A 24349-nucleotide genomic window follows, 5' to 3' on the forward strand; every position below is an offset into this window, starting at 1 on the left:
TTTTAATTTTTGTAATTTTAATACTTTGACTTTTACTGTACTTCGACAGTTATTTATTTTCACTTCTAATCTTTGTTAGAAAAAAATATAAATTTTGTATTTGTTAGGTTTAAGTTTTTCTAATATTTTATTTTAGCTTTATTTTAATGAATGAAAATGAATAATTTTTGAATAGTCGCACTTAAGGTAAAAGGACTCTAGCTGCTTTCATATATACATGATTTTTAAACCAGAAAACCTGTCAGCGTATGCTCAGTGTGGTGATTCCTTTCACTGTTAATTTACGTGATATGTGTCCTTTTGTTGTTTTTGGACATGGAGTGTTTGATCTTACAGTGTTATCTGTCTAAATGCGTCTTGTTCCAAGAGTGGCTCATTCCCCCTGTGAGGGAAAGAATCACTGAGACGGCCCCATCCATCATCTGCGTGTGAAGTAGGATGAATCAACCTTCCCATTATGAAGGACGCTTTTCCTGTTATAAATCCAGTTCCAGCCAGTGCTGGTAGAGAGTCACTTCCTGTGTGCCTTCACTATTCCTGGTGCATGTCAGCAGAGGACGGGACAGTTCCCTGCAACAGTGCTCCTCGAATGCTTTTAGCTTTGGAAGTAATATTTGACATTGGACAGGCGGTGACTAAAATATCTGGGAAGTGTATATAGGGATATATATAAGAATGTTTCTTGAGCATCAGATCAGCATATATTTGAATGATTTCTTAAGGATCATGTGACACTGAAGACTGGAGTAATGATGCTGGAAATTCAGCATCATTACATCATTACAGCATTTAGAATAATTTTTTCCCCCCAGTTGTTACGGACCCTATCAGAACAGATCTGTGGTTATTTTTGGGTCATGATGACCCACCGGTTGAGATCCACTGCTGTGGAAATGCTCTATTCTGAGAGGCCTGAGCTGCTTCCTTCCTGTGGCGTTCCTCTGAAACCTGACAACAGAGGTTATCTTGAACCATTCTGCTGCTGTCACACCTTTAATTATATATTATGAATCATTCCCCAGACTTCATAGAGGACTCTGCTTTAAAGTATTTATTTTCTGCCGTGCTGCTGCGTCAGGTTTATTCCAGAGTGGCTCTCCAGTCAAAGCTGGGTCATACTTTACTTTCTGGTGTCTCTGTTACAGCAGCTTCTGTGCCTGCAGTACCTTGTTTCATTGTGTGGATGTTTATGTTTGTAATATGCACTTTCCAATGTTTTTTCCATTAGTAGGGTACAAAATATATTTTTTGCCTCTTTTTTGTCAAGGTGTCACTGACTATGCATCAGAAAAAATGAATAGATTGATATAGATATATACATAGATTTTATGTTATTTTATAAATATAAATTATACACAATTTAAATATTAGAGATTTAAAATGTACAAATATTATACTATTTTATATTACAGTATTATAAATATTAAACAATTTAAATATACATATTTAAGATTTTATTTTACATTTTAAATTTCTTATATTCTAAAATATTAGAGATTATATTATTATGCCATTATTGCAAATTTAAAATGGAAACATATTATATCAGATACAAGAATTTCATAATGTTGTAATGGGTATGCTCCCATTTGTGTAAACATTTCGGATCATGTTCCAGCATGGCGATTTGCAAATGTACTTATTTTATATACTTTTGAGGATAATCTGATAATGTAGATAAGATGTTTGACAACTTTGCACTTAGCAGAGTCTTTCTGTTTACTGCTGTAAAGCACTGCATTGAAAAACAGTGGCATTGTATCAGTGACTATACATTTCCTCAACTAATGGCCATTTTCAGGCTACAGCTAAAAGCATCTAAAAAGGCAAATCAGCATAGATTTATATAAACAAACGGGTGTAAATAAACTGATTTAGACAGTAATAAAAGCATTTGGAGAGTAAAAGAGTTAAACAGCTTTGTAGTACAGTGCCCACATTATGCACTTCATCCAAATGTCCAAAATCTCCATCCAAATGTTGCACTTTGAATTTGACAGGAATAGTTAATCCAAAAATGGAAATTTTGTCATCATTTACTCACCCTCAATCATGTCCAATTCTGTTTTCCATACAAGCAACTTGCATTGGTGATTTACACTGGCAAGCTCTTTTAAGAAAAAAAAAGAGTGCCTCTGTGCCTCTCTTTGCAATGGCATAACAACTTGTGGTTTGAAAGCATGAATGCAGACTCTGCTGTGTGACACAGCATGAAGCCTCAGAAGCCCAGGACATCTATCGATACGAAAGACTGAACTCAAAGCCTTTATTCCTCACAGATCTGATAGGATGGAACTAATACACACAGGACTCACCCTTAAACCGGCACACACTTGAAGTCCAAAAATCTGAAATGTGCAAATCAAGCTCAGATTAGTGAATTAATATCTATGTCTGGCTTTTAATTACCAGCGTGTGTCAGGTTTGTTAATCTGCCCCGGAGCGGGAGACCACACTGCGTCTCGCTAATGAGGCAAGGATCTTGTCCAAGAGATGCCGAAGGATAATGACAGATCATCGTGAGCACTCAATGAGAAATGATGAGAAAATTAGAGGCGTGAAAAAAATCTGTTCCCAAAGCCCACTTCAAATCATAACTACACAATTGCTCAGTGTGTCACAACTAATGTCCTGCCTGAAAGACTGAGGCGTTCGATTCCTGTTGCCAGCACACCAGCTGCAATCTTCAAATGTGATCATGTGTTGATATTATTGCGCAAGCGAATGAGTTTCTAGCAAATGAACTGTCACTCCCCATCCAATTTTGCTCAGGCTAAAGCTTATATTAGGGCTGTCAAAAATGCTGTTGACTGTAAACCAAGGATAGAGTTATGCTGAATAAAATATAAACAAAACAAGACTATTTGTTGGCATATAAAGCCACTTTTTGTTTATTCAGTGATTTACTGCACAACAATTTCTGAATTATATTCAATCAGGGACTTCATAAATAAATGAATGAATTAGCATATTGCGTAATTTGATTTGAGCACAGATTTTGAGTGATTGATATTTATATTTAATAACTATTTATATAATTATAATTTTTTTTAAATAATAATATAACATATTTTTTATTTTTTATTTGATTGATTTGATTTGATTTGATTCCGGAACTGTCAGGAAGATTTTATGCACAATACATAAAACACATCAAATGCTTTATTCCTCGAGGATGAAACTGATATTTGCTTACAGGCCTTTGGGTGTTTCTCAAAAACGCCACCAATTTTTCTGATGCGCTAAACCCCTGCCATGCATGCATGTTGACTTGTGCCTGTTTTATTGCTATAATAATCAGAAAATTTAAATAATCTTATTGTTTATGCATGAGGAGCTTTCTGGACCCTAATTTTTTCTGAAATATTAAAATAAACGATCTATAGCTGTAACCACAGGCACTTTGATTTAGTAGACGACAAGATTTGTAAATGAAAGGGAAAAAGGGTTTCACAAGAAAACTAACTTATGATAGAGACATTTTCTTTCGTCAGAAGTAGAGTATGCATTTGATTCAGATTTGTTGATCCCTATTAAATATTAAGGAGATTTATTTAGCTCAATATGTGCGTTAGATTTTCCATCAAAATGGCAACAGCTTTGAAAAGCAGACCAGACAGGATCTGTAGTTAGAGGATTTTCCATTTCTTTCAAAGTCAAGTTGTGAATCATTGATATGAATGACACAAAGTTGCAAGAACTGAGGTCACAAGAGTGTCACATTCAATCGCATGCTATTTATTCTATATTATTGAGTATTTTCACATTTGAAAACTTATATCACTAAGGATTGATCCTTGCATTGGCCTTTTTGAAATAAGGCCAGAAATGTAATTATGTAAAGGAATATAAAAAATTATATATCATTATAATTATCATCTGCATAATTTGTTTAATTATATAACCTTTTTTATGTATAAGCATAGAGAATTTGTGGGCTCAGAAAAAAGTTTTTTCTTAACATATATATAAAAAAAACATTCAGAAAAAACTAATATGTAGCATTATTTTTGGCGAGACTGCACAGTGCAAGATCTTATACATATAGAGATTGTCATGTAGGTGGAATAAATTATGAGAATCTGTGGAATAAAATTATGAAAGGAGAGGCAGCGGGTGGCAGGTGATTACAGTCCTTGTCACCATTTTTAACTTGACACTTATGACACACTTACCTTTTCTCACACTTGCAGCCGTGACTAATTGCCCAAATGCGCTCACTTCACTGTAATGTGGATGTTTATTACAACTATTATCACTAATTATTTTTTTGTTATAAAATTCTGAAATGTTACATATCAATAACCTCAAATGAGCCTTGCTGAATGAGTGCAGTTTTACGTGTGCTTGGTTCATTCTCAGACAGTGCTGAATCTTATAAACCTGTCAGTCATATTACCATGGTTTCGGTTCAGTGGGAATGCATGTCCTTCAAGGATGTTGATAAATAGCATTCCAGGCTTGACCAAGGCTGAGATGATGATTGGCTCTAAAGGCTTTCTTTGCCTCACTGGTGTGAGGTGACATAAGGAGATGTATTGAAGTGGTGCTTTCAAAACGGCCTCATAAGTGTGTTCTGGGAGGATAGGTGGGCCGTCTTCATCACAGTATCACATTTCTCAATCAGTCAACCTTTAAAAGTTGATATGTAATAATCCCTAAAATATGATATGATTTGTTCCCTAAAATTATCAGGACACTTAAAGGAAAAGTTCTTAAAGGAAAATGTACTCACCCTCTGGCCATCCAAGATATATATGAGTTTGTTTCTTCATCAGAACAGACTTTGAGAAATGTAGCATTACATCACTTGCTCACCAATGGATTCTCTGCAGTGAATGGGTGCCGTCAGAATGAGAGTCCAAACAGCTGATAAAAACATCAAAATAATCCACAACTAATCCTCACCACTTCAGTCCATCAGTTAATTTCTTGTGAAACGTGCGTTTGTAAAAAAACAAATCCATCATTAATGCATTTAAACTTCAAGCCAACAATCCAGTCCAAAATCCATAATAACACTTCTATTGAAAAAGTTAATTCCCTGTTGTCCTCTCACATCAAAATCCACCGACACATTTAGAACTGTATGTTTTGGACTGTTTTGGCTTGTAATTGGTGTTTGATCTGTGCATATTTCTCTCCTGATTCAGATGAGAAGGCTTTTTCACTGGAGGAAGCAATATTATAGATAAGACGACTATAGAGGATATTTTAACTGGAAGCAACCATTAGAAATGAAAAATATTTTAATATTTCTTACAAACACACAGCCTTTCACTTCATGAGACATTATTTGATGGACTGTAGTTGTGTGGATTACTTGTGAATTATTGTGATGTTTTTATCAGCTGTTTGGACTCTCATTCTGACGGCACCCATTCACTGCAGAGAATCCATTAGTGAGCAAATTATGTAATGCTAAATTTTTCCAAGTCTGTTCTGATTAAGAAATAAACTCATCTACATATTGGATGGCCTGAGGGTGAGTACATTTTCAGCAAATGTTCATTTTTAGGTGAACTTTTCCTTTAAGCCACATTTTAAAATGTCAGAATGTTTTTGCATTAAATAATATAATATCAAACTAAGTGGCATCTGCAAACAAATAATACCAGACATTTGATTTTATTCATTTTTAAATATGACAAAAGTGTCCTTATATTTATGGAGCCACTGATAAAGTAAATTTCCATAAATCCATATGTATTCATTTCAATGGCAGGTACTGTAAACGTCTCCGCATTTTGTCTCTCTTGTCCCATGTAAAAGTGCCGTTCTTGTTGCACTGGAGTTGGCGGTGTGTGAACATGTTAATTTGCCAGTGTAATTGTTTTGTGCTCATACACTGACTCCTCTTGTAAAGTTATACAAGTAAGGTCACAGGCCATCAGCTGTAGTCGCGCTCAGCACTGCTGCAACACGCAGCTCACTGAAAATGTTCAAATAACCCAAAGACCTGCTGTTGTGCTGTTACTGTCACGTGTGTGTTCCCGTTTAGTTCTGTTTTGCCCTTATTTGGTATTTCCTGTCATTAGTTATCATCGTTTATTCCATGCACCTGTTTTGTATTAATCATCTCGTTTGCTCCTTTGTCTTCTCTGTCAATATAAGTCCTGTGTCCTGCCTTGGTTCCTTGTCTGCTGTTAAATGTCTTCCTTGAATGTGTTTTACGTTTGATATGAAAGATTTGTGTTTCTAAAGAATTCCTACGTCTCCTCGCTCCTTCGTTCCCCGCGCACCCTGACAGTTACATTATAACACCAGAGATTTCTGAGAATCTTTGACTTTCATAAGTTAACATTTATTATTTATTTATTTGTTCCCTTAACCAATCAAAGGAAATGAATAATGCACAAACACATTGATTTGTTTTGGTAGTGATTGGAGAACACTTCTGGGTGTTTTAAGCCCACTCTTTTGACAGTAAGTGGCTACAGGAAACAGGTATTCATTAGAACTCCATTATGATGAAGTGGTTTGAAGTGACTGCACAGTAATTGTGAATGTGAAGTATTTATTTAAAAGGCTATATAGCCGATTTTCATAAATCTGATCTTGTCTAGCTGAGCCACTTAAACTTGATTATTTACACAATGGGATGAAAATGAACAGTCACTGTTAGTCTTAGGTTACAAGAGGTTGTCAACTTAAAATTAGACAGAATCCATCAAATCTATTACCCACCGATGTTTTTGCTGCTATTTCCCCTCCATAATGATATCACTTCCTGGGGAAGATCAGTAAGAGAGTTTTGTTGTTGTTGTTGTTGTTGGTTAAAGGGACTTTACACAAGGCAGACACTCTTCAAAGTGATATTGAGGACACAGAAAAAACAAATTGATCTTTGAGTTCCAAAATTGTGATATTTATAATATATATATATTAAGACAAATAAAAGGTTATATATATCTTGTTATAAATGTGTTGTTATTGCAAATTTGAACTGGTGAAGGTAATGAAGTCTGTAGTTGGATTTTGTCAATAACAAATCATCAGTTTAAGATTTAACAGAACAGTGACTTAAATGGAGTTGAAAGGTTCTTTGTGTTTCCGTTTGCCTGCTGGATTCAGCACTTATTCCGACCCATACTTGGCTGTCAATTGCTGACTTTGATAACAGTCAAGTGTAGCTTACAGAAAGCCTGTGTTTGACCAAACCATCAAATAAAAGAAAAAATGGTTGCTATAACCTGTGCTGCATTATACTCTACAAAATGCTGAGAGATAACTGCCTCTTGTACTATTTGCTTTTGGCTAACTAAACAAACCCTTAAAAGGTCTGTTCCACCGGTGTATCGCCAGGAACAAAGGCAGCGCATTCAAAGGCATCGCACAGATGGAGTTCTTCTACCTTCATGATGCTCAACATCTTATTCTTGTTGTGACAGTCTTTAAGAACAACATTAGCTGAGACATTAAAGCAAAACCATGTACCTACATCAAAATACTGATATGCTGCCTCTTCCTCTGTATTCCTGGGGCCATGTTATGTTTTTATTTAACAGGAGATTGATATAGATTTAAATATATGATTCCTGAAGGATCATGTGACTGGAAAAGTAATGCTGAACATTCAGCTTTGATCACGCAGGAATAAATGACATTTTAAAATCTATTCAAATCGAAAGCAGTTATTTTGAATAGTTAAAAATATATTTCACAATATTAATGATTTTGCTGTATTTTGGATCAAATCAATGCAAGCTTGATGAGCAGAAGATAATTCTTTAAAAAACCTTAAAAATCTTACTGTTCAAAAAAAGTTTGACTGACAGTTTATATAAATAAATTTCATGTATAAAATGAATATAGAAATACAAAAGCTGTTTTTTTGAGCAAATGAGCATATTCTAATGATTTCTAAAGATCAAGAGGCACTGTAGACTAAATATATAATGTTAAATATAATATTTATATATATATATTCAATTTAAATATAAATATTTTTACATAATTTGTAATATTACTATATCTATAATCAAGTAAATGCATCCTTAGCTTCTTTCAAAAACATTAAATGATATTTCCGACCCCAAACACGCAAATGAGTATATAAAACACGCAGTTCATGGCTCTGATATTAGTATAAATTTTAAATTTCAAGTCAACGTAAAACTGTTTTACCTATTTTTCTTCTACGGTATTGCATATTTCAGAGAGAAACTGTATTTCAGGAAGCAAACAGGGTCCATTCCATTTGGATTTTTTGTTGACTTTACATAGTAATAATGCAGGTTTGCTCTATAAGCAAAGGCTATAAGTTTGAAACATGGCAATGGCCTGCAGTGACTCACTGTGACGTGGCGCCCTCCATTCCTGACTGGCTGGCGTAAAGGGGGTAATTGTGCTTCTGAGTTGCCTACCTGCAAAAAGAAAGGTCTTAGTAATAATCTTGTGTCAAACGCGTCCCACTTATGAATGTAAAATGTCAGTGGCAAGCTTCTATAGTCTTTTAGCTCTGTGTGAGATGATGTAATGCGCCGGCTGCAACGTATGACAAATGATATCGTCTGCATAACATCTGAATGGCTGATTATAGGAAAAAGGTGTGAATATGATTCTTTTCTTCTTTTTGATGTTTCACAGTGGGGTAAGATGGAGAGAAATTACCTGGAATCAAAACCCCCATGGTAACTATAACGAACACCTTGGCTCAGCCTAAAAACTATACTGGCATTCCAGGAAATATGTGATGCCTGTCAATGCAGATCATTAATGATTATGTAACCATTTTGTTTGGATCAACTCATGATGCCTTATTGAAGATTGTGTGATGCATGGGCTTTGTCATAAAGTGCCTTTTTAGCAAGCAGCTGATAAAAACATCACAATAATCCACAAATAATCCACAGCACTTCAGCCCATCAATTAACATCTTGTGAAGTGAAAAACTCCATGTTTGTAAGAAACAAATCCATCAAGACAATTTTAATAAATACAATACAAGTCCGCTATCCATAATATTGCTTCCACCAGTGAAAAAACATTGTCTCATCTGAATCAGGAGAGAAATATGCAGAGATCAAGCACCATTTACAAGCATAAACAGTCCAAAACTGTTACAAACAATGTGGATTTCAATGTGAGAGGACAAGAGAGGATGGACTTGTTCAGTGTTATTATTGATTATAGACGGTTTAAACTGATAGATTTGTTTCTTAAAAACATTGTTTTTCTCTTCACTAGACGCTGATTGATGGACTCCGATGTAATGCCACATTTCTCAGAATCTGTGAAAATTATGAAACAAACCCATATACATCATTTTTGGGTAAACTATAACTTTCATGTTCCAAACCTGTGACTTGCTATTTTATGAATTGAAGTTGCTCTTTTCCATAAAGATTTAACACTAGTGATTTCTGTCTGCTTCACACAAAACTGTTCTATGGCTATAGAAGACTTGAAATAAAGGTTACAATGACTAATTTTATGATGCTTTTATGGTGCTTTTTTAAATTTATATAGCCTTAGTCCCCATTCATTTTCTATATGAAAAAGAGCAGCACAGAAACCTGCAAAATTCTTTTGTGTTCCACAGAAGAAAAAAAGTCACATGGGTTTGGAACGACATGAGGGTGAGTGAATGATGACATGACGAATTTCTGGCAAGAAATGCTGCTCTCTTGGATAAGTAGGTTCATCTTTCAGGGCTACTAGAATGGTACCTGTCAGTTTTGTTTCTTTAATGCATTAATTTAGCTCAGAAACGTCTGATTATTCTTACGGTCTGATGCTAAATGCCATGTTGAATATCCAAAAAAGCTCAACATCAATAGAGGCGTTCTATGCTTCATTATCTCCCTCCTTCCCAATCTCTCTCTCTCTTTGTTTCTGCCATGCTCTTTTGCTCTCCTCATTGTTTTTATTTCAAATACATCCACATCACCTCTTCAGAATTTCATTTTCATTTCTTCGCTCTCTGAAATGGAGGAAAGTGTTGAGAACGGGCTGAGAGCTTTTCCTTCTGCAATCAGCAAACCTCTCCTACCTCTGCCTGTTTCCACAACCCCAGTGTGGCAGCTGTCACTCACACACACAGAGAAAATTACAGAACTGCACTCCTTCTCACACACACACACACACACACACACACACACACACACACACACATAATCAGGTATGCACAAGCACAGACCTACACACAGCCTTCCCCAGCAGGCAGAAATAACCACAATTTTAATTGGTTATTATTAGATACAATTATCTCTTTAAGTTGGAGAATGTTCCCTTTTGAACATTTCAGTATCCTCAGCGAGCTTGACAAAGCCTGGGCATGTTGAACGCTGGGAATAGTGTGCCAGAGTAAGGAGAACTGAGGTGTTTTTCTGTGAAATTGGAGTGGCATTCAGTAGATTAGGTGATTACATTGCCATTGTGTGATTAATGTTCCAGTGCTTTTGTGATATTCATGTGCAGAGCTCATGATATTCATAAAAACCTGAAAATTCTGTCATCATTTATTGTGTTATGTCGTTCCAAACCTGTATGAATGTCTTCCTTAGAACACAAAAGGAGATGTTCAGCTAAATGTGACCAGTATGAAAATTCATGCAACTGTAAACTAAAAAGAGAGCTGTCGTGAATCAGTTATTAAGTTGCACTCAAGAACCACATTAGTCCAATGAATCATTCAGATTGAATTTGTGAAATGAATGAAACAATTTCTTAAAAAGATTCAGTGTTAAAACATATTCCTAAGATATATTCATCAAAGAATCATGAAAAAACACGAGCAGAAAAAAATGAAGCAGCACAACTGTTTTTAACATTCATAATAAAAATAAATGTGTCTTGAGCAGCAAATCAGCATATTATAATGATTTATGAAGAATCATGTGACACTGAAGAATGGAGTAATTATGCTGGAAATTCAGCTTTGCATCACAGGAATAATTTACATTTTAAAATACATTCAAATAGAAAACAGTTATTTTTAATTGTAATAACTTTTCACAATATTACTGTTTGATCAAATAAATACACAGTGAGACGACTTAAAAAAAAAAAGAAAGTCTTACAGATTTGGAACGACATGAGTAAATGAGAATTTTCATTGGTGAATGAAATATTCCTTTAATATTGTGCAGCTGATGAATTTTCATGTCATGTCAGAACATACAAGAAATAATCTAGCCTAATTCAGGTCCTTCTGTTTGCTTGTCACATAGTTCATTCTTTTTGAAATGCTGTTGATGCTGTTCAGAACGCAAGAGGTGGACAGTCGGCGAGTGTGTATAAATCATGTATTGTATTGGTGCAATGTATTTGCTCTTTATTGCGTGCAGCAGGGTGTGCATATTAAAGCAGTGTGTCAAAGGGACACTGGCGTTTCTGTGGAGCTCATTTTAATTTCAGATATGGAAATGGGACGGTGTTGGCGCTCTGACAAATGCTTCTCTGCTGCTGGAAAGACGTGCTGAGTCCTGAATCCGTTTGTTATTCTCCACCAAAGGATTCGGTTGGAAAACAAGTGACAGTTACAAACTGTTTCACCTGCTTACAGTATTTGTTTGTGGCACTTTGTGGACATCTCTGTCTGGGTGATTTAAAGTAGGGATTTTCTAACTTTTCAATGACATTAGATGATGATCCCTATGTGTGGGACCCGCTTTCATAAAATAGGAACAGTAGAAATAGTATTTATTTTTATGTTATGAAAATTCATTTATACTGTGCAAAATAATATTATACATAAACGCATAAATTAATAGAAAGATTATAAGGACAAACATTCTCCCAAATTAAATGACTGGCTTTTATTTGTCGTTGTACTAAAACCAAAATTAAATTATTGAAATATTATTTGGAATATATTTACTTTGCAAATGAAAGGCAAGTCAAATTAATGGTTTGTTTCTATGCCAGAATATAAGAAAACATTTTCAATTCAAATGTGTTTGTATAGAACTTTTCATTATAATATCATTCAAAAGAAACTTAAAATAGGATAATGACGATAAAAACGTAATATTTTTTTATCTAGAAATCTTCACTCGAATGTATTGCAAATATATAATTAATTATGTCTGTTTCCTTTAAATAATAGTTTACTTTAAAAAATACCATGTAGACCACTACAATAAAATACAATATTTAGACAATATTAGCAAAGTAGATAATTTAATAGGACAAATAAATAAACATTGTATCTACTTTGCTAATATATAATATTGCTAGAAATTAAAGCTAAAACTGTATAACATTAAAGTAAAATGGAAGATTGAGTTAGATAACTATATAATGGAAATGTTAATGCAGTCACCGTTAACTTATATATTTTGTTACACCTGAAATATAAATATAATCAGTCGTCTTTAGGATGTTGGAGAGACTGTCATGTATTTAAAGTACATTATACTCACATTTTGGACCGAAGTACTTAAGTTAATAGAACAGATCTTTAGGGAACCAGATATAATAAATATGCAATGAATGTGGATAGCAGTTTTGGAGATATTTGATAAAATGTTCATATTGTTCATATTCTGATTCCAGGTATTTTGGTATATCTGAGCACTTTTTTGACGCTAGAAGAGCAGAGCACTTAAGATCCTCAATTTGCTCTCACTTTATCATTTCTATAGGAGAAGCAATCGAGATATTAAAGAGATCTCATTTATGATTTTGCTTTTATGTGGGTTTCCATTTTGAAAGTCCTTGTATGGCTCATAACCATCTGAATAGTTGCACAGCACAAAGAAACAGTGGTTTAGAGCCTTGATATGCCTTATAACTGACTTGTATTGCTTTTGTGACATAAAGCTTTTCCTCTTCATTATGGTCCCACTGACAGCAGACATAATGAAACTCAATGAGGAGATGATGATTCAATTACTCCAGTCTATGGTCCTTTATGAAGTTGCTAGTATGCACGCTATAGAAATCTTCTGCCTCCTGCATTTTGTTCCTCATTTCAGACAATAAAACCACAGAAAGGTCACAATCATTTGCATTCTGGCCAGCACAGACTCATGGGGCAGCGGCAGAAGACTTGTGCTGGATATCTGACAGTAAAAAGAGAGAACTCCGGAGAATCTAGATAACTAGAGGATATCCTAAAAACCTTGATTAATACATCAGGAGACTTTGTTTTTGTCATCTTTTCCACCATTGACACAAACCATCTGTCCAGTCAATTCCCAGCAGAACCGGAGCTTCCGGCTGAAGCAGGAATTCTGGGAGAGGTCTTGATTAATGGCTGCCGTAGGCTGAACAGTCTACACATCCAATGGGGTCACATCATTTTGCTGTCACCCGACCTCAGGCATGGCCAGTAACCCATCCACGAGTCGGCAAAGTGTTGCCGGTGCACTTGCTGTATGCATTTGAACATATGAAGGCTGTTAGCTTTGATAAGTCAATAGGATTCGATTAATAGAGACCTAAATAACCAAAGCGCTAGCGATTCTAACATGGTCAGGCTGCTGAGAGATCGATACTGTTTGCCAAGCTAATCTCTTTTACCCAATGCTAGCAATAAGGTAAAACCGTATATGGCATATCATAACTCTTTTGTATCTATAGCTATGCTTTCAAGGCTTGTTCTCTCAGATTAAAGGGGCTTTCTGCTATAAATATACCTGGGTACATTATGCATGTACAATGCACTGCCATTTATAGAATATACTGAATAAAAGGGCCATTTTGAAGTCTTAAAGCATAGAACAACAAGTCTTTTAGCTTAAAAGAAAAAATGAAATGAATAAAAGTTCTCACCCTTATGCCAATTCAAACTGGTATGAATTACTTTCTACTGATAATGGTTCTGTTGAATTTGATGATCACTCGATTAATTGAAGAATCAGAAAATGAAAGAAAATTAGAAAAAAAAAGTGAAAACTTATAAATATATTTGGACCCCACTGACTTTCATTACAAGGACCAAAATGTTGAAAATGCAAAAAAAGTCTGAAGATGCACTGATACTTATCCATTCGAGGAATGATGAATCATAGTTTTTCTTGTGAAGAGGACATCCGTCATGTGACTTTCATGGACAAGTGTGTGCAGTGCCAGAGCTGAAATGTTGACAGTCTCAGCGGGACGGATAATAACCAGGTTACAGGCTGGACATAAAAGTATCCCGCTCTTTATTATTTGCTCAAAAACTCCCTTGGGCTTGAGAACGTGAGCATCATAATATTTTACTGACATTCCCCTAAAGTGGGACTTGAGGATGGGTGGAAATTAAATGACTGTCTGACAAGGGCAGAGTGCTGGACAGTGAGTCCAAATGTATGATGTACAGAGTATTACAAAAGAATTGTTGGTGATTTATCACCATTTGCCTTTAATACAAGAATCGATTCATGCAACATTTAATCTTTTCGTCTTCAATTTAATGTTGTCTATAAAAACTAGTGGCAGGCAACAATAATTTTTTTTAATCATGATTAATTGCATGATTTTTCTGTGATTAATCACGATTAATCGCATTATGCACAAAATTCAATGATTAATTCAAAAGTATTGTAAAAGTACTGCTTTACAAAAGTGCAATAAGTTATGCTCAGAGTCCAGAGCCTCGATTATAGCAGGCACCATCCGAGTAGAGACCTGCACTCCTGCGAGATTACTGCGGGACCCAATGCAACAGAGTGCGGCGCGGGACAACACTTGATGGGTGCACACGAGTGCGGATGCGGGTGAGTAGAGACTCGTGTGTGTGCTCGGGATGCGGGAGAATAAAATGATTCGTGGGACTCCTGCAAAATAGAAATATCTGAACATAAAATATCAAAAAAAGTATAAATTGTTATTCATCTATTGCACAAAAGCAACAACTTATATAACATAAAAATGATTAACATGCGCAAGCATAGGCAGTTTCTATTTATAACACGTGTTTGCAGAATTGAATCTCAGATATCTGTTGATTTCAGGAGCGCGATGGCCAATCAAAGGTGTTTAAGTTAGAATCCACTCACCTCTCAAAAGTTATTGCGCAGTGCTGAAAATTGCATGCTCACGAATCCTCTCATTATAACACACAAAGTGTAGACATTATGGAAGATTCATTGTGCATATATATTTGTGTTATAACAGAGGTTTATGAGTTTGCTATAAACTGAGATGTCCGCTTTTTAGTGATGATAAAGGGAGCGCTGGTAATATTCTGCCATGCCAAACCATGCATGCAGCAGCCCATGCCTGCTTTTCTATTAAAAATAACAGTGAACAGTGGTTTGTAATGTTGATGCTTAGCCTAAATAATTTTATCGGCAGCTTTCATGTGAGCGCTGCAGCAGTCTTAGGCTCACCACAAATGCTCTCATTGTTTGAGATGCGTAATGACGCCCATCCCAAGCCAGTACTGATCAACATCCCACCCCTCCTGTGACCCATGGTTTGTCTGTATGTGTATTCAGAGGCAGTGAGCAACGGACTTTCAAAATAATAATAATAATAATAATTTTAAAAACGTTAATGTGTGATAAAATAATTGTCAACATTAATTAATTAATGCGATAATAATGCGTTAACTTGCCCAGCCCTAATAAAAACATATGTCAGTTGCTTCAAAGATGTTGGAAAAGTGTTCTCCTGATGTTGAACCACTGATGTCACATGGACAATTTTAACGATGTCTTTGCTGCCTTTCTGGGCCTTGAACGTTTCAGTTTTGTTGCTGTCTATACAGGGTCAGAAAACTCTCAGATTTCATCAAAAATATCTTAATTTGTGTTCCAAAGTTGAACGAAGGTCTGTTAGGAACAACATGAGGGGTGACATAATTAATGACATAATTTTCATTTTTGAGTGAACTATCCCTTTAAGGGTACAAACGTTCCTGTTAAACACTTCCACGATTTTCCCTTTTTGGGAGTCTGACACGTCCACTATTTCACCCACAGCTTGTACTAAACACTGCTGAACACAACTTATACTACATTAATATACAAGAGCATAGATAACAAAAGGAAATGTGTTTTTTCACTTTAGCCTACAAAAATGATATTACCACCAATAATAATGAGTGTTCACATTATTTTGTCCAAACCCTGTATATATTTTCATGCTGGATAAACCGTTGAAGAGCATGACTCTTTACTTTAATGTCGGTATCAAACATTGAAACACATTTTGATTGTCTTTCACCCATATCCCTTTTATCTCTCTATGTACTTCCTTTCTGTCCTCACACAGTTCAGACACTCGCATTCTCTTCATCTTGTCCATCTTTATAGAGAAGCAGCAGTATGTGGTGGTGTAGTGGAGCTGGAGCACCAGATCAATGACCACAGCTGTCAGTTTCCTGCAGCAGCAGGGAGATTCCATTAATGTGTTACTAATTGCTGTTAAGCGGCCTGATGTTTGGGATGATAAGAGGCTGTCGATACGCCTGCGCTGGTATACAGGGACAATTCAATGCAGGTCAACACCCGTCCCACCACAAGAGACATCATTTATCTATCTATCGATCTATCGATCGTTCTATAAATCTAACTCTGGTTTTCATAATATTGCCAAGCAACCTACAGGTGTCTTTTCTTACTTTAAAACAAGGATCTCAGGTGACCTATAATCTACAGGTTCCAGCCTGTATGGAAATTTCCACCAAACACACACACACATATACACACACATCATCCCAATATGGATTACCCCCGTCTTCCACACAGACAGTCAGGCTTGAAGGTCATTCTGGCCACCATTACTGATATATAAATACTTACAGCAAAGAAAGAGTGTTTGAAAGAAAAGAAAATGGGATTTGTTATCTAGCACGAGGGCTCTTAATGAGTTGCTCTGCTGCCCACTCTCGTGGCCTCCAGTGGAAACAGATGGATCTGGTGCCCTCGGGTGACTCCGTCTCTGTGGCTGTGGGTTGTCCGAAGGTTACATCAATGCAGTTAGTGCCCACTCTTTCTCTCTGGTAGGGCCGGAGGCTTCCCAGCTTTACTGTCTGGATGCTAAAGGGCTGGTTTGCATGAGAGTCCCTAGATGACTTTCCCTTTCTATTGGATCGTTTACCCTGTTTTTTGATCAGGAATCCAAACATTGCAAGTTCATTTTTATTGATCTTAAAAATGAATAAAAAATGAATGATCTATTACTTACCTTGCACTGTTTGTTTTATGGTCATGAATGTGTATTCAGAAATTATGCAGCATATTGTATATTGCAGTACGCAGCATATTGCAGCGTACTGTTAGATCAAGTGGTATGCTGTCTACAATATATTCATTTATAATAATATAATATAATAGGTAACACAGTATATGGACCAATTCTCACTATTAACTAGTTGCTTATTAGCATGCCTATTATTAAAGTATTGGCTGTTTATTAGTACTTATAAAGCACATATTCTACATGACCTTATTCTACATCCGTAATCCTACCTAATACCTAAATTTAACAACTACCTTACTAACTATTAATAAGATGCAAATTAGGAATTTATTGAGGCAAAAGTCATAATTAATGGTTTGTTAATAGCGAGAATCGGACCTTAAAATAAAGTGTGACAATATAATAAAGTCAATATAAACTCAATCCGAGCAGCTGAGTCCTTTCTTAGCCATCTTCAAGAATCGGCTAAAAACACATCTCAATCTTTATGACCCTCTAACTCTAGTGCTCTCCATTCTAATTCTATTCTATCTAAACTTGTCCCTGTTAGACATGAACTCTATTCATTTACTACTTGTTTAAAAAAAAAAAACTTTTCTAATCTTTTTGTATTCTATCTGTTTTCTTTTTATTTATTATACAATTAACAAAAGTAAAAAATGCCTCTAACACTTGCTTGCTCTATTCTTATTCTGTTCTATCTGTTTTCTTTTTATTTATTATATAATTAAAAGAAAAACCTTGGTACTGCGTTAAGCTAACTGAGACTTGTTATAGCACTTGCATATCATTACTCTTTTGTTGATTTCGATTGCTTTCATTGTCCTCATTTGTAAGTCACTTTGTATAAAGGTGTCTGCTAGCTAAATGTAAATATATAATATAATATATTTAATATATATACATTACATAATATATTATATATATATATATATATATATATATTCTATTTACTACATTATATATATATATATATATATATATACAGTATATATGTTTGTGTGTGTGTGTGTATATACTGTATATATATATATACAGGGTGTGTGTGTGTATATATATATATATATATATATGTAGTAAATAGAATAGAAATAGAATAGAGAACACTAGTGTTAGAGGGTAAGCATCATTTAGTAGACGCTTCCAAACGAGGACAATAATAGCAATTAAACATATGGGGTGTACCCAACTAATTATTTTCATAGTCGAATCTGAATTTTCTAATCTTGCTGATAGTCGACTGATATTCTAATCATATGTTTGGGGGGGGGGGGGCAAAATACATTACCAAGTCAGACATTCGACAGTCATTACTGACGTTGTTAACACACAGGGAAAATGTATTGCGGACGCCTTGCAGATACAAAAATAATGTTTTCTGTTTTGATTAAAAGATGAAACGCATTAAACGTCAGCGAAACCTTAAGAATTCACAACATTTTTTACAATAGTGCTCTCATTGTAATGTTATGTGACAGAAGTTATTAATGTTGTGCATTTTTGAGATGCGCGTGCTGAAGATGACCAGTAGAATGAAGTATATATATATATATATATATATATATATATATATAGGTTTGATTGCTACTATTGTCCTCGTTTGGAAGCGTCTTCTAAATAACTAAATGTAAATGTACAAAAACATGTCTGTTATGCTGCTTAATAATTGCAAACTATCATATTATTTTAATGTTATCTTAATCATAAACACTGATTTGTAGCACAAATATTTTTACCGTCTACAGCACTTTGTCATTATAAAGTGGCTAATAAATCAAAATACTCACACAAAAGAACAAGCTTATTTCCTTGTTGCAAAATAAAGTGGATATATTATGTCATAAAAACCGAGGACAGAATAGGTCAACATTCATGCACATAGAATTACTGTATTAAAATGCTCAGTTTGTGCATTCTCATATTTAAACACAAGTATAAAATGATTCATAGGCCTGCTCTGAAGTGTTTACTGCATCATGCATGCATTATTACGAAGCAGTGTTTTGCTCTCATTCTTACTGACTTGCTAAAGTGGAGTGAAATGACAAGTTACTGTGGAGGTGAGCATACCGAGGCTGTAATACTTAATGGCTTGTCAGATTTATTAGCTTGCCAGCTATTGTAATATCCTGCTGTCTCTCCTCAGGAGCTGCAATGGCAGCACATCTTGTCAAGCGTCTTTCTCCAGAGCCACAGAAGTGTACTGTGAGCTTCCTGTCACAAAGTCGGAGCTTTCCGTTCTGTATTTTATCACTGTGCTTATCAATGTTTCAATGAAAAGAGATTTGAACTATTCATTTTTCTTACCTAAAACATTTACTAGGAATATCATATGTTTTTTGACATCTGCTGTGGGAATTGGATGAATATATTCTGGTATATGATTATGTGAGTAAAGTTACCGCAGTATTACCATTACTGTACTGTTTTGTAAGGGAAGGCTGAATGATTTAGTGGTGTATTAATATGTAGCCGACTGTATCGCGGTTCCTAATGACTGTTTGTTCTCTAACCTGACAGCTTTGCAAATAAGGCATTAAGCTAGTGCGCCACAGTTTCATTTACATCCTCCTGAAAAATCGATCTCTGGGCTAATGTTGCCTGGGTAATTAAAGGGATGGAGCTCATAAACGCCCTCTGGATACGAGTTATAAAAATCAACTTTCAATACTGAACATGAGTTACAGTCCCCATGACAATTTTCCTCAGATGTCCTTTGAATTTCTTGCAGTTCATTGTATTATGACCATTTATCAAATGCCATGCGAAAGTGTTCCGACTGATCAATGCACTTTTTCTCCTCAATTACAAAGACTGTATTGATTTTTTTCTGTGCTGTTTTCATATCTAAGCACCCAACTGCAAAATTCATTTTAATGTGGCATTTGAAAGCCAAACAAATGCAGAGTATAAAGCTGAAATAATTAACATTACATTTTAAAAATAGAGGTGAAATATCCTTTGATAGAAACATAAAAGAGTTTTTGAGGAGTTTGAGTTTGGTTGAGTAACTCCTGTGTTGTTTGTCTTTGTAGTTTGACATGCAGCGGATAACACTGGAGGAGCTGAAACACATCCTTTTTCATGCCTTCCGGGACCACCTGACGATGAAGGACATCGAGAACATCATCATCAATGAGGAGGAGAGCTTGAACGAGAACTCGGGGAACTGTCAAACAGAATTTGAGGGAGGTGAGCGTAAACATTGCTGCATTGTGTGTGTGTGTGTGTGTCAGTGGAGTTTTTCCCTGGTGTTTGTGAAAACTTGTGCATATGAACACAAAATGCAGTTGTCGTGTAAATGAATGGCCAAAACGCATAAAAGTTTTGCATTTTTAGTATAAATTTTAGTGTTGTATAAATAGCCCCTTAGAGTGGGCTAGTTGTTATGTCTAACTTTAAAAGCAGTGTTTGTAATGATTTGTAGGTGCTTCTCTAGAGTTCATTATAGGCTTCTCTGCTTCAGTTTGTTTGTTTTACCAAACTAATATGGGCTGATGTTGTTGTTTCATGCATGATAATACTCATGTTACAGCCCCTCTATAGGCTCATCTCAACACAACATTCCTCATGGTAATACACAGAAGAGTTAATGCTCTTTTACAGCAGGCTATGTGATATTCACAGCCTATTGACATCAGGTGCAGTTTTTAGAGGCTTATTTGGTTATTAAAATCAGAGGAGTGAATTAAAGATGCTAGTTTGTTTTTGAGTGGGCAGCTCATCTCCAGATACACGAGTGGGTGTTGTCACGCCATCTACAGGGTCACCAGCTCAATGTAACATATGCTGCACTATATTATGAAATCTCCTGAAGCAAACTCATAATCATCTTATGAAACTGAGTCTTGAAATTGATGCAAATACACCATATTTAGCCTATTTGGAAACTTGAAAATGGCCACAGACCATTAAAAAGTTTTTTTTTTTTCACTTTTAAACCTAACAAATGAATAGTACTTTTAACAACTGTATTTATACAGTAGGGGCGCTATTACACATAAATGACTCTGGACCACAAAACCAGTCATATTAGGGTCAATTTTTCAAGATAAATAAATATATAATAAACCAGCTTTACACTGATGTATGGCTTGTTAGGATAGGACAATATTTGGCCGAGATACAATTATTTGAATATTTGGAATCTGAGGGTGCAAAAAAATCGAAATATAGAGAAAATCGCATTTAAAGTTGTCCAAATGAAGTTCTTAGCAATGCATATTACTAATCAAAAATTAGGTTTTGATATATGTATGGTAGGAAATTTACAAAATATAATCCTGGAACATGATCTTTACTTAGTATCCTAATGATTTTTGACATAAAAATATTTATCATTTTGACCCATACGATGCATTTTTGACCATTGTTACAAATATACCCCAGTGACTTAAGACTGGTTTTGTGCTCCAGGGTCACAAATTCTGTTTGCTGCTTGAACTTAACAGATTTGGAGAAATTTAACATTACATCACAGTAAATGGGTGCCGTCAGAATAAGAGTCCAAACATCTGATAAAAGCATCACAATAATCCACAAGTAATCCACACCACTCCAGTCCTCCAGTTAATGTCTTGTGAAGTGAAAAACAAATTCATAATTAAGCCATTTTTATCTTCAAACCATTGCCTATGGCTTAATATTCTTCAGTGAGAAAAGTCATTTTGTCTGAATCAGGAGAGAAATATGCATAGACCAAGCACTGTTTATTGGTGAAAACAGTGAAAAACAGCAAACAATTCTGTTACCAGATGATAAATAAAAGCCAATGGCTGAATTCAGAGTATAATAATAGCAATCTATTGTTTCTGTCATATAATTAATAATCCCTATAAATCTTTGCTGTATCAACCACGATTTAAATTAGAAAGCTTCTTTGTGCACTTTGTGAATGATTTCAGTGTATGAATGTTCAGTATGTATGGACCACGCTAGCACAGTGTTGTCATTGCAGGTCACGCACATCCCTTATGCCTACGGCGTAAGTCTCTGTCCTACCAGCAGTAACAGATGTCCACAGCGCTAAAGCAACACTTATCCACACCTTCTGTTGAGCCCTCTGTGTCTTTATGAAACATTCATGGTGGCACCTGGGCCGAGCTCAGGTGTTGTCAACAGACCACACAGTGAGACTATGTTAATGAATCTAGAGACACAAGCAAAGCTAACTGAAACTCTTAAACTAAAACTAGCCAAGCACCTGCCATTGAGATGAATGGGAATGGGGGTTTAGCATTTAATTTGATGATGCTAGCAGAAAAGAAAATGCAAAAAGTAAAAGCAAAAAGTGCAACTTTACAGCAGTATAAAATGCTGTCATGCTTGTGTACTTTAGCATACGAGTACTTAATATATTTTAAAAGATATAAATTAAGTGTGAACTGAATGTAATGTTGTCGAACACTAAATTCCTTAATTGCAATTAAATAAAATGATAGAATACACAAATATATTAGTTTAAATTTAAAGTGTCTTAGTTTAAATTTATATTAAATGTAATTAGTTTGTAATTATCTTATAATCTTATAATTACTTGTATGGTCTTTGTATTGACAAATGTACTGACAAGCATTTATTGTAAACTGAAATATACTTTATTGTAATTCCTTTTAAAAATATGTCATCTATTTGCACAATTAAATTGTAATTACATTTGTACAGATGAATTTACAGTTTAGTGCATTAAAAATGAATCAACTTTAAATGTAATAAACAACATAATACTGTTAAAATAATATCATCATGTTATAATCAAATAATTGTACTTCTTTAAAGCATGACTAAAGATAATGATTTAAAATGTTAATTTACATTTACTACAAATTGCACTTTTTTAAAAGAACTAAAGTGATTTAAATGTATGTTAAAAATACTTAAGTGGGTCAAGAAATAAAATGAATAGAAAATAAAAATGTACACTCGTTAGGTACACTTAATTGGCCTTTTATTTAATAATATTCTATATTATCTGCAAGTACAGTTTTTTTTACAAATATACTTTTGACGTAAACTACAATAGCACTTTCAATACAATTACGTGCACCTCTTTTTCACAAAAGGGTTGCAGTGCTGTTGAGACTTTTTGAAGTTCAAAACATGCTGAGCACGCTGCGAGACATTTTATCTTGACTTTTATCTGCTGCCATTTGGAAAGGCGAGAGTGGGGCAAAAACGAAAGTTCTCCTTAGCAACACACACTCAGGCAGAAGAGTCGCTACGTTCACACATTATTGCGCTTCCTCTCTGCCGTAACCAGGCCAGGGATTGGCTGCAGGGGGTGCGACTTGCTGACTAGCGCTCTGTGCCGGAAGGAGGACTGGAGCGAAAAATTATATCACGGGGTGAGACTGGCACACAATCTGTCTCGCTGTGTGTTCCCAGAAGCTCATAATAACTGGCTTTATTCTCGGCCCAGACCCCAATGTCACCCCAGATCCTCATGAGCCGAGCCACCACATGTGCTCAGGTGAACCTCAAGCCCTGGTCAAAACACCTCCACCTCGCAGCTGTGCGAGAAACGCTGCTTTATTTAGACGGGTCAGATTGGCAGATGAAAGGCAGTCGGCTAGAATGCAATTCGACACCTACGCATTCAGACACTAATGCGATGTATGCTAATCGCTGGCTTCTCTTCCTCAGACTAAATCGCTGTTTTTGTGTCATTGCAGTTCATCCCAAAAAGAAGAATCGGCAGACGTGTGTGCGCAAGAGCCTGATATGCGCGTTCGCCATGGCCTTCATCATCAGCGTCATGCTCATCGCGGCCAATCAGATGCTGCGCAACGGCATGGAGTAGCGACACCACTGTGAGCGGGGCGGAGCCTGCATGTGCATGTCTGTGGATGAAGTTGTCGAAACTCGAGAAACAAAACCAAACACCTCACTACTGAAAAGAGGAGCTTTTTATTCTTTTTTTATTTGTATTCTCCCGTTACTTTTCCACGCGGACCAAGCGACACAGGAAGTGTAGAGGCGAGCCAAGCCAGCATGTTACACGGGGCCTCATCTCTCAGGCAGGGACTTTAAAGGGCTGACTTTCTGCTTTTCGTGCCACCTCTGTTCCCTAATGCAATAACACGCAGGAGTTCATAAGCCGTCGCCGTCTCCTCCGTGACTTCAGATATTTCAGCAGGGATTCGCGGATGAGCTTCTGTTGGGTTCAGGCCTGCTGTCGATGTAGGAAGGCAAAAGTAATTGGCAACTCATTACACCTTTGTGGAGAGAGAGCTACAGCATCCACTCCGGAGACTATTTATGTCTGCTC

General features: G+C 35.7%; 1 protein-coding gene across 1 annotated transcript in view; it reads left to right on the forward strand.

The window, feature by feature from the left end:
• The window catches only part of LOC306850944 (calcium-binding protein 8-like), a gene marked incomplete at both ends in the record, with an annotated part of 41529 nt that extends 17648 nt beyond the window's left edge, over positions 1–23881 (forward strand). Inside the window, 2 exons of the mRNA XM_079386924.1 lie at positions 20118–20274; positions 23754–23881. Coding sequence (XP_079243050.1) covers positions 20118–20274; positions 23754–23881 — 285 coding nt within the window. The remainder of the gene's footprint in view (positions 1–20117; positions 20275–23753) is intronic.
• Between the last annotated feature and the right edge of the window lie 468 nt (positions 23882–24349).

The sequence above is a fragment of the Barbus barbus genome (assembly GCF_936440315.1).
Source record: "Barbus barbus genome assembly, chromosome: 31".
In the NCBI taxonomy this organism is placed as follows: domain Eukaryota; kingdom Metazoa; phylum Chordata; class Actinopteri; order Cypriniformes; family Cyprinidae; genus Barbus; species Barbus barbus.